This window comes from Corythoichthys intestinalis, chromosome 9, assembly GCF_030265065.1.
Source record: "Corythoichthys intestinalis isolate RoL2023-P3 chromosome 9, ASM3026506v1, whole genome shotgun sequence".
In the NCBI taxonomy this organism is placed as follows: domain Eukaryota; kingdom Metazoa; phylum Chordata; class Actinopteri; order Syngnathiformes; family Syngnathidae; genus Corythoichthys; species Corythoichthys intestinalis.
Genome location: NC_080403.1, coordinates 2,187,938 through 2,199,413, shown reverse-complemented (window position 1 = coordinate 2,199,413; position 11,476 = coordinate 2,187,938). Strand labels below are relative to the sequence as shown.

At 37.0% G+C, this 11,476-nt stretch overlaps 1 protein-coding gene across 2 annotated transcripts in view; it reads left to right on the top strand.

Annotated features, from left to right (window-relative positions):
* piwil2 (piwi-like RNA-mediated gene silencing 2) overlaps positions 1-11,476 on the top strand; it is a 77,772-nt gene that overhangs the window by 2,218 nt on the left and 64,078 nt on the right. For both annotated transcript variants that reach the window (XM_057846863.1, XM_057846862.1), the window contains exons 2-3: positions 7,139-7,467; positions 7,816-7,921. In XM_057846863.1, the coding sequence (XP_057702846.1) occupies positions 7,147-7,467; positions 7,816-7,921 (427 nt within the window). In that variant the 5' untranslated portion in view covers positions 7,139-7,146. The remainder of the gene's footprint in view (positions 1-7,138; positions 7,468-7,815; positions 7,922-11,476) is intronic.

Here is an 11,476-nt window from a genome sequence, read left to right as displayed (position 1 = left end):
CTCCCTCCTGCTGCTTTTCTTGGTCAGCAGTGCACTGGAGTTTGCTTGTTAAAGTTAACGATAGGTGACAGGTGTGCTGCTTTTATCTTGCCAGAGAAGCTTGGTAGCAGCACCTTCAAAGCCGGTTATCTGTCAGTCATCGTTTAGCTTGTTAAACAGTATCGGTAGTGTGCTGTGGCGACTCAATGTGTGTGTGTAAGTGAGCATTGTGGGCGGATTTGAGTGGACTCACTCAATGAAGCATTTAATAAATATTTTGCTACGTTATTCTTGTTTAAAAAAAATAATTCCGTGTGACAGTAACATGTTTTTTTTTTTTTTTTTTTTTTTTTTTTTTTTTTTGTAATTATACTTTGGGGGGGAAAGCGAAGAAACATTTCTTATATGTGTCTTTCCAATGCGAAATCTGAATAATTAAATTAAGCAGACACATAAAATATATACTTTTTTGAATGTAAAGCTCCGGCTGTACTTTGAGGATTTCAATTATTATACTGTCGGATGCTTGGTATGAGAGCGGGGAAAGCGGCACAAAGCCAAAAAAGCGCACCAGAGTGGCCAAAACATTGACTGTTTTTCAGCGAAACAAAAGAGGGTTCATTGTTGTGTCCTGTCTCTTCAATGCCAAGCTTGGCTGCACGTAGGCCGTGAATGAACAACTAAAGCGCCGTCACCCATGTGTCATTTTGTTATATAAATAACGATTTCTGGAGTTAATCCCACATACATCACAATTCAGATTCTACACTAAGAATAGCTTCAAAATGACACCCTTTATGAAAAATCTGATTGGCAATGAATAATTACAATAATAATACTATTATATATAGTAGTATAATATTAACGCTAGGTGGTTGTTGTCTTAAGAATTGTTTTGAATCATTTTGGAAAGGCGAAGTCAGTTTTCGGAATATGTTTACATTCCATTCTTTTGCACTAGTTAATGCCATCAGCATTTGACCTCATTGTTTATTTGTGATTTGTTTTTATTTATGTGTTTATTTGTACTTTAATAAAGAATTTAAGTGTTCCAAAATGTTTTAGTGAATTAATTAATTAAGCGTCATCAAAAATGTCATTGCTAGATTTGTTTAAAAAGGGGGGGGGTGAGGAATAATTAGATTACTCGACTAATCGTAGAAATAGTTTGCTGAGTAATCTGAAGAAAATTTGTCATTTGGGACAGCCCTTGTTGTACAGTGTACCGGAACATATTTCCTCCACGCCCTGCTCACCTTTTTTTACCCCTGACCCATTTTCATACCTGTTTAGTGGGGCTGGGCGATATGGCCTTGAGTACTTATCACGATAAATTGAGCAGATTTACCTCGATAACGATAAATGACGATAAATTCGCCCCAGCGGACTGTTATATCATTTGAAAATTTGAATCGGTGTATGGAATACAAATTAACCGTTTCTCGTTATATTTATTTACCAGCTTTCAATTTAACAATTGCACATGCAGTCTAAACATTAAGTATTAAAAAGAATCTTGTAAACAATAACAACTCTAATGTGAATGTTTATAACAGCTTGTATGACTTGAAAAATGTACAACATTATAAAAATCAATATGACGACTGTGCAAACATGTCATTCTAACACAAATGACTTGCAGCTTTAACAGTACACTTCAGACAACTTATTGGTAATAGCTGCTGTGACATAATTATTCAACACAAGTGTTAACGTCAAGGTTTCAGTTTTTTTTTTTTTTTTTTTTTCCCAGAACATTTGTTTAATACATGTACACCCCCCCCCCCCCACACACACACACACACAGACTAGGGATGTCCCGATCCAGGTTTTTGCACTATCGATCCGATACCGATATTGTTTTGCACTTCCGATCCGATACCGATACTGACCGATACCGGCCTATCTGAGCATGTATTAAAGTTTAAAGTTATTTAGCCTCCTTACTTAGTTGTCAGACTCATGTTGAAAAGGGTTTTCGTACTCTTTATAACAACTAGCCAGCTGAATTTGGTGAGTTTGAATAACACACAATGGTTGGTAACAAGAAACTGACCTGTTTATTCAGTGACAAACACAAAACATTCTAAATAACAAACAGAAATGGCATAGTCAGTCAGTAAAACGTACAACTAATATTGTAAACTGTCAGTGGAAAATCCCACAAATTTCCCAAGCTATTAGATGCTTTTAATGTTTCCTGCATTAGTTACAAAAATTGTATAAAAAGCCTCTCAGGTTTAAATAAACGACTATTTCACTATCAAGTTAACATTTTAAAACAGTAAATAAAATACTCAAGTCCCCATTCTGTATCAGCAGCTTTAAACTACATTCAATTAATTTAATTTTGCGAATCAACTGTTAAAGTTGTTAAAATTGCTCCCGTTATTCCACAATTTCCCTTCCGTCTACTTTTGACTTGTGAAAGTTTTGAAAGTGTTTTGAAGATAGATTCAAGTCAAGATTTTGCTGATTTAGGAGTATTTTAGATAAAAAGTTAATTAGGTTTGCTTGGAAGGTTCACTACAACAGCCTACAAGGGAAGTCTCCTGCTTTAAGATGGCGGCTGTTTACTAACGCACATAGTTTTCAATGCATGTGTTGCCAACGGCGTCGAGTCTTGTCATTTTGCATCTAGTTCTATATACATATGATATCTATTAGACAAGCAGGATGTTTATGCTGCATTCCAGAGAAGTGGGAAGTCGGATTTATCCCATTCGGATGGTACCAGCACGCCTATTTACATAATCCATTCCCGTTTTTGCTTCGGTTTCCCTAAAATCCGGTCCACATTTTACGGCACACCTTCAACACACTACATTACCGTCTCCCTATTTACCGAGAGACTTTATCGGTAAAAATGTCAGCTGTGTGGGATCATTTCACCTTAAAGGACGACAAAGGGGCTGAGAGCAACATATGCCACAATAAAGTCAAGCGTGGTGGTAAAGCTGTAAGAAGTTTTAATACAACCAACCTAATCAAGCATTTAGCAAAATACCACCACAAACAATATAAGGAGAATGTTAAGAAAACCGAAGACAAACAGAAAGGTCCTACGCAACTAACAATGGCAGAAACTTTTGCTATGCGTGACAAACTGGCACTCGACAGTTCCAAAGCCCAGGGAATAACAAGAGTCATTGCCGAAGAATTCATTCTGGATGACGAGCCATTATCTCTCGTGAGTAAAGACGCACCATCCAACACTTTTATGCTGCATTCCAGAGAAGTGGGAAGTCGGATTTATCCCACTCGGATGGTACCAGTTCCAAACTCAAAGCGTTTCAAACAAATGTAAACAACAATGATGGCTGATCGCGACGAGGTGTTTTTTTATTTTGGCCATCCAAAGACATTTTGACCTCCAGCGAACCTGCCTTCCTATAAGCGATCAAATAGTAGAGGAAAAATGACGGCTGCCCACACTGTAAACTGCCTTTTTTTTAGTTACATCCTTTGCTGATCGTCAATATAAAATCATAGCACAACAAAGATGATCTCGGACTTTTCCGGCCTCCGACTAGGAAAATATCCTTGGAACGCCACCCGAACTGGGAGGTCCAATTCGCGAAGTCGGAGAAAAAATAACTACCTCGATTTCAAAGTTGTTTCAGTCTGACGTCACTGGACAAAATGGCGCTCAAGAAAACGTATTGAATGATAACACAATAATGAAGTAAATCAAGTTTATTTGAGACGCCATGTATTTTTTTCTCATACAGTGAATTATCTTTGTTGTGCTATGTTTTTATATTGATGATCAGCAAAGGATGTTACTAAAAAAAGGCAGTTTACAGTGTGGGCAATAACGCAGCCGTCGTTTTTTCCTCTACTATTTGATCGCTTATAGGAAGGCAGGTTCGCTGGCGGTCAAAATGTCTTTGGATGGCCAAAATAAAAAACACCTCGTCGCAATCAGCCATCTTTGTTGTTTACATTTGCTTGGAACGCTTTGAGGTCGGAACTGGTACCATCCGAGTGGGATAAATCCGACTTCCCACTTCTCTGGAATGCAGCATAAAAGTGTTGGATGGTGCGTCTTTACTCACGGGAGATAATGGCTCGTCATCCAGAATGAATTCTTCGGCAATGACTCTTGTTATTCCCTGGGCTTTGGAACTGTCGAGTGCCAGTTTGTCACGCATAGCAAAAGTTTCTGCCATTGTTAGTTGCGTAGGACCTTTCTGTTTGTCTTCGGTTTTCTTAACATTCTCCTTATATTGTTTGTGGTGGTATTTTGCTAAATGCTTGATTAGGTTGGTTGTATTAAAACTTCTTACAGCTTTACCACCACGCTTGACTTTATTGTGGCATATGTTGCTCTCCGCCCCTTTGTCGTCCTTTAAGGTGAAATGATCCCACACAGCTGACATTTTTACCGATAAAGTCTCTCGGTAAATAGGGAGACGGTAATGTAGTGTGTTGAAGGTGTGCCGTAAAATGCGGACCAGATTTTAGGGAAACCGAAGCAAAAACGGGAATGGATTATGTAAATAGGCGTGCTGGAAAACCCGGACTGGAAAAACTGGATCGGGAGTCTGGATCGGAATTTTTCCGTGTCGGCCGACCCGATACCGATGCGTTTTTTTTTTTTTGCCCATATCTCTGTTCGATCCTATCCAAATATCGGATCGGGACATCTCTAGTTAAAACTGAAGTTTTCTGTGGGAGTTACTTTTCTGATTGTTTGAAAGTTACTCCGTAGTGCAAACTGATATAAAAAAAAATAATAATAATAATGATTTGTTTCAATGACATGAAACATTTATTTCGCCATCCGTTTTGTAATTTTTGGATAAGGAATATGCCAAGTTATAAACAATGAACCTTTTTCAACACCGTAGCTTTAGTTAAAATACAACAACTATGATTAATAAAGAATAATAGTTGCACAATTCTTAATACCTTGATTTGTGTTGTACAGCCAGAGCTTGAACTTTGCCATTTCTATCCATGTTGCGACCCAGCCAGATTCCCTTTTGGCTTGGTTCTCCTTCCCTGGACTTAGTTCGCCTTCCTGATCTGCATCTCCTGCTGTGATCTTGCCTCATTCAGTTTTTGAAAATGTTATGTCAACAACAATTCGTTCACTCACAGCTATTTTCACCAGAGCAAGGCCCTTCGCCCCCAGCCGTTTCTGGATTTTGACTGATTTTGCAAGGCCCACAGAAAATTCTGTTCTATTGCTATATAAACATGGAACCCACCAAAAGAAAGATTAGACTCCTCTTTCAGGAGAAAAAAAAGTAAGTTCATATCTTATTCCATTGTTTAGAAATCAGCATTAGAAAACAGCTTAGTTTGAGCAATTTTCCAATTTCTGACGAAAAAACGAAGAAAATAAGCTTTTTGTAAACCCATACATTTCAAACATAACTTTGATTTTAACAAAGCTATTTTTTGCATTAGTTACATCACAAACATCTGAATGATGTTTTCCTTTTACAAAATACCATGAATAACCAGACAAATAGAGCTTTTGATAGCAAAGTAACAATCTATACATGACTACTGAGAGATGACCCTTTGTCGCGTGTAAACTTTTCCCTCATCGTTGTCCGTCTCACAAAGATGGATTATTTTTGTGTCTCTGCTGGGTCTGCTCGGCGAACCGCTGCACTGGGGGTCCCACTCGTTTTGCTCGGTCGTCCAGTGCCTGGCCTCCCAGGCGTCCTCTCGGTTGTTTTGTTCGGTCGTAGCGCCGCCTGGCATCATGCCGCCAGCGCTCTGACCGTGCTGCCCGGCCGTTCATTGCTGTTGAATCGGGTTGCGGGTCTTACAAAATGCGCTACTGCCCTCCAGTGGCCAGTTTTATTGCTTTAAGATGGGTTTGGAGCCTTGTTTTTTGTTTCTCAGGTGGATCGCAAGCTATTGATGCTGCTTGTTTAAAAAAAAAAAAAAACGCAAAAGAAGTATAAATACGTTTTTCGGACAATGAAGCATTTAAAAATAGAACGTATTTATAGGTTTCTGGGAGCAAATAAGTTAAAAACCAAATGGTTATAGCAAGCGTTGTATATTTCTACTCCTTGGAACATGAGAGCAAACTACATTCAGAACCTGGGAGCATGAGCATCATGTTCCAAAATATTTAATTAGCACGCTAATTAAATATTTCAGAACGTGACTGTCTAAATCACCACAACAATAATAGTATTTTTGTTACATGACCCTTCTCTTCAGGTACTTTTCTCTTTCCAAAATACTCATCTGAAATTAAAACGATTGACGTCGGCTACAAACAAATGCTATGCTAAAACGCGACAATTCGGGTTAAAGACGTCATAAAGAACTTAAACGTTACGTTTATGTCCATGTTAAGTTAGTTTTTATTGTCTCAAACCACAATTACATTCTTTAAGTTGAAATACCTTTCCGCGAATTTTTATCCCGATTTCTAACTACGCGCCGACAAACTCAGGAGCAAGTTAATGACAGGAGAACTGATGTGATTTTCAACGTAAGGTGGCTAAAGGAACAATCTGTATTTCTCATGCTATTACAGACGACTTATGGCAGAGAGTGTGCGAATAATGAGCTATGTATATTTTTAAATGTCATTTTAAATTAGAAATTAGAATGCATCTTTAAATCTTTAAAGAAAAATTCTCATTTGCAATGCTTGGTGGCTTATATTTTGGTGTGGCGGGGCGCCAGAATCTTTTCTATGTAGGGGAAACCCTGCATCGTTATCCTGCTGAGTGTATTATCATGAATATGGTGATGTTTTTGTAGGCTGCAGTTGTGTGCTTGTCTGTCAGTGTTCATTCGGAAATGTCAGAAACATTTTACTCATTTTATTTTTTCATTGACTGAAACTTTTGAAGTTTACAGATAAAAACATTTTGAGTAATTGTTGATAATAATAATTAGTTCAACACAAACACATTTTGAAATGACTAAAATATGACTAATAAGTATTTTCGTCCAAAAGACCAATAGTAAGATGAAATTAAAAGCGCTGCCAAAAACAACACTGCTGAATAACAACCCTGATGAAATCGGAGAGCAGTTAACTTTAAGCGCTCTACATCCATCACTCATCAGATTGCTGTTCTCACAGTGGTTGCTATTCATAGTTATGAGAATTTACTTTGTTTCATTCTTGAAGCATTAAAACATATTAACAGGAGATTCTCCCTTTTTATAGTTGAGAAAATGGATCCATATAGACCTCCTGACGTCAGTAATATGGCTGGATTTCCATGGCGTGGACGAAGTAGAGGAGTTGATGTAGGAAGAGCCAGAGGGTTTTTCAGTCCTGCTAATACACTGCCAGGACAAGTATCCGCTGAATCCACATGTGACCCATTTGCTGGACGAGCTAGAGGGCTTCAGTCTGAAAGTGGAAGACTTGTTGGAGCAAGAGGTGAAAGCTTTTCTTTGTCAGAGCCCAAGATAGGTATGGCAAGAGGCACAGTTGTGTCAAGCACGGAGATTCGGAAAGATATCGCGGAACAAGCTCTAACCAAAAAAGAGGTAATTGGAACCTTAAATGTACTGGGTGTCCATAAAGTCTCTTTACCATTTCAAAAATGTATCAAAAATGCAATTGATTAGATATTTTATTCAGATTTGTTCTATTGTATTCAGCGTTTATTGAAGGTTTTTTTTTTTTTTTTACCTCTTTTAATACACTTCTACATGGCTCCATGTAGAACTGTTGAAATTTCAACAAACGCTGACTACAATAGAACAAATCTGAATAAAATATCTAATCAATTGCATCTTTAATAAATTTTTGAAATGGTAAAGAGACTTTATGGACACCCTGTATCATTTCTAAATATCAATTTTAATGATAATCAACATGTACTTTTTTTGTAGGTTGATCCCACTGCATGTGCTCAAGGACCCACACTGGTCTCCATGTTCAAAGGAATGGGCTTTGAGCCTTCGGTTGCCCCATGGGGAAGAGGTGTTTTACCAGCAGGTGTGTATACAACAGTCTCATTTTTGTGGTTTTTCTGGAAAGGTATAGTCGTGGAAGGAAAAAAAAAAGTTTTTTTTAATTGCTGGGATGGGTTATATACTTTTTTTTTTCAGGTTGATGGTTTTGTTTTTATAAAGGAAGAGTTTCCGATCTTTCTGATACGGACACCTCTTCTGAAGCAGGGCTCTGGACATTTTTTATTAGGAGCACAATGCCCCCTAACTTAAAATTCTATGGGTGCAAGCAGAAGATTCAGGGGCGCACACTGTAAATCGTCAAGTTTTTTAATTTTCACTGTTTAACCGATAAATACTTTACATAATAAAATGAATCTCTATTTTCGGGACGTCCCAAATGATAAATTTTCTCCCTATTAGTCATCACTATTTTTTAGAGCTGTCCCGACTAGTCGACATAGTCGACGTCATCGATGACGTAAATCCGTCGACGAGCACAACATCCCGTCGACGGTTAATGAAGGGTTAAAAAAATATACACGCGGAAAGTTCAGAATGTCGGATGCTCTGTATGCAAGCGGGGAAAGCGGCACAAAGCCAAAAAAGCGCACCAGAGTGTCCAAAACATTGACTTATTTCAAAGAAATAAAGGAGGGTACACTCTTGTGTCCTGTCTCTTCACTGCCAAGCTTGGCTGCACGTCGGCCGTGAATAAACACCTCAAGCGCCGTCACCGTTTGTTTAAAAAAAAATTTTTGCATTTTTTGTACACCAGAGGGTGCTGTCGCTTTACTAAATAATAATGTTTCATTGACAATGGGCCTATAAGTGCTATTAGTATTGCTAACTGAAAGGTTTATTTCATGTTATTGTTTATTTTATGGTATAGAAAATTATATAACGTTAAAAGGTCATAAATATATACAGTATATACAGCGATTGCACTCAAGGAAGATATTGTCAATGATAAGGTAATAAATTAAGGTAAAGGCAATTCATATAGGCAATTCATTGATATATAAATGAGGTTTAAAAGGAAAAAGGTGAAAAGTTTTCGTTAATTTCTAATTGTGTTGTTTTATTTGTGTGCACCGTAGCTCTTACAGTGTGATTACATCAAGGATGGAATAAAAGTTGTAAACCATCAGTTTAAGAGACCATCTTTTCAATCGGGATGCTACACTAGTTAATTCTATCAGCATTTGAAGTCATTGTTTATTTGTGATTTATTATTGTTATTTACGTGTTTATTTGTACTTTAGTAAGTAATTTAGGTGTTCCAATATGTTTTTTGTGAATTGATAAGCGTCAACAAAAATTTCATAGCTAAATTAGTAAACAAAAACAAAAAAAAAACTTTTTTAAATGATTAGATTAGTCGACTAATCGTAAAAATAGTCGGCTGACTAATCGGGAGAAAATTAGTCGTTTGGGACAGCCCTACTATTTTTACGATTAGTCGACTAATCGTAAAGTTTTTTTATTTATTTTTTATTTATTTATTTTTTTTTTTTTACTAATTTAGCAATGAAATTTTTGTTGACGTTTATTTATTCACACAAACGTTTTGGAACACTTAAATTCTTTTTTAACCCTTTAACACCTAAGCCTATTTTGGCCGAATTTGCATGCCTTTGATGCTGCCTTTATATTTCAAAGAAAAAACTGTTCACAATGGCCAAGTTGGGTCCCTTTTTTCAGGATACCTTGAACTTCGTGTCCAAACTGTTGTTTTCTTCACTAGCCAGCTTTAATCCACATTTTGGACCCAAAAAGACAAAAAAATCCCAAAATGTTTTTTCAAAATTTGTAATGTTGAAGTCCCACTGACAACCAAACATGCTTGACCAACCGTTTTGAAGCTTGATAATATTTATTTAACTTGCTAGGATAAACATTCAATAGAAAAAAATAAGATTGAATAGTTTTATGTTTGACAATTCAACACAAACAGCAGCTATGGTCATAGGCGTTTTTGGCCTTCACACATACTATGGTCAAAACATGTTATATACAGTGCAAAATAGTGAGAAAAAAATTATATATATCATCCAACACAAAAAGGGTTTGGAGGATATCTCTTTGTGAAGTTAGGTATTGTACCCATCACTTTATCAAAGGTATATATGTACATGCAATCAAACTTCTCGAACACACATCTATATAAAAATGGAAAAGATTCATACTGAAGAAAAAATAGTAAACATTGAAAAAAAAAGTATTTTCAAAAATATAGTCAAGTTGTTCAGTTCAATTCAATTTTTTAGGCATGCAACCCAATAGTTTTTTTTTTTGCGCACTCAATAAAGTTTGTTTTTGAACATGTCACCAAGCTGCGTCACATACAACGTCACACAGCCTACTCATCCGCCGTTTGCGCACTGTTGTCACTTCCACTCGCCGAGACGCCGACTGATCCGATGAAAACAATGACAAATACAGCTCATCCTATTCCTTGAGTTAATGAAATAATGCATTAGCTTGCGCTAAATTTAGTTTTCGATTCATTCTGCACGTTTCAAAGTCGCTCGCTCAATCCAACTGGCCGTTGCTTGCTACGCGTGTCTCCTTTCCCTTAGTTGGCTCCTTGCTCGTCAATTTATTAAAAATGTTCACATTAGGTTCGTCCTTCTTGACATCACAACTAGGCCTGAACGATATTGAAAAAAAACTATTGCTGCGATTTTTGGGGGGGGGGGGTTGCGATATTATATTGCGATATTAAAATATATATATATATATATATATATATATATTTTTTTTTTTTTTTTTTTTTTTTTTTAATGACATTTTTACTAGATGGCTTGAATAGCTCTTTGGATGACTCATCATGGTTAATAGGGACCAGAACCCGCCGCGATAAGTGAAAAACCGCGAAGTAGGGGCCCCCCCCCCCTTTTTTTTTTTTTTTTTTTTGTGTGTGTGTGTGTGTGCTCAATGTATTTATTCAGATCTAGCACTGGAAAGAGATACATATAAGACATGTTTTTTCCTCACTTTTTTCTCCCCAAAGTATGATTTTAAAAAATGTGTATATATATATATATATATATATATATATATATATTTTTTTTTAAATGCTTTTTAAGCACTTCAAATGTAATAATTATGAACAGTTTTAAACATAACTGTCCCACTGAATCATTTTTAAACAAGAGTAAAGTACTGTAGTAGAAAAATTCTTGGCTTTATTATAAAGATACACGATAATATCGGCTGCCGATAATTATCGGCCGATAATGGCAATTATGACGTCACACAGATAATACAGATAATAAAAAAATCAACCGATAATGCAATCCGATAATTATATACTTGATTTAGCCTCCAAATGTGCGCAACCAAGCAGTTTTCTCCACTTCTTCACTGCTGCCTGCTCAACCCCTCCCCTCTCTGAAGCCCCTGTGGGAGGAGGGGTTTAGGAGTACGGCGTCATAGAGGAGGCGGTGTTACACATCAGTGTTGAGGCGCTCTCACTAGCGTGCGTTGCTTTTCCCGTGTGTGAAATGAAATAAACGACGCTCTCGCCATCTACAAAACAGTTCCTCAAGGCCTAAAGAAAGCGTCCTCATTGAACACCACTAGCACTAACCTAGCA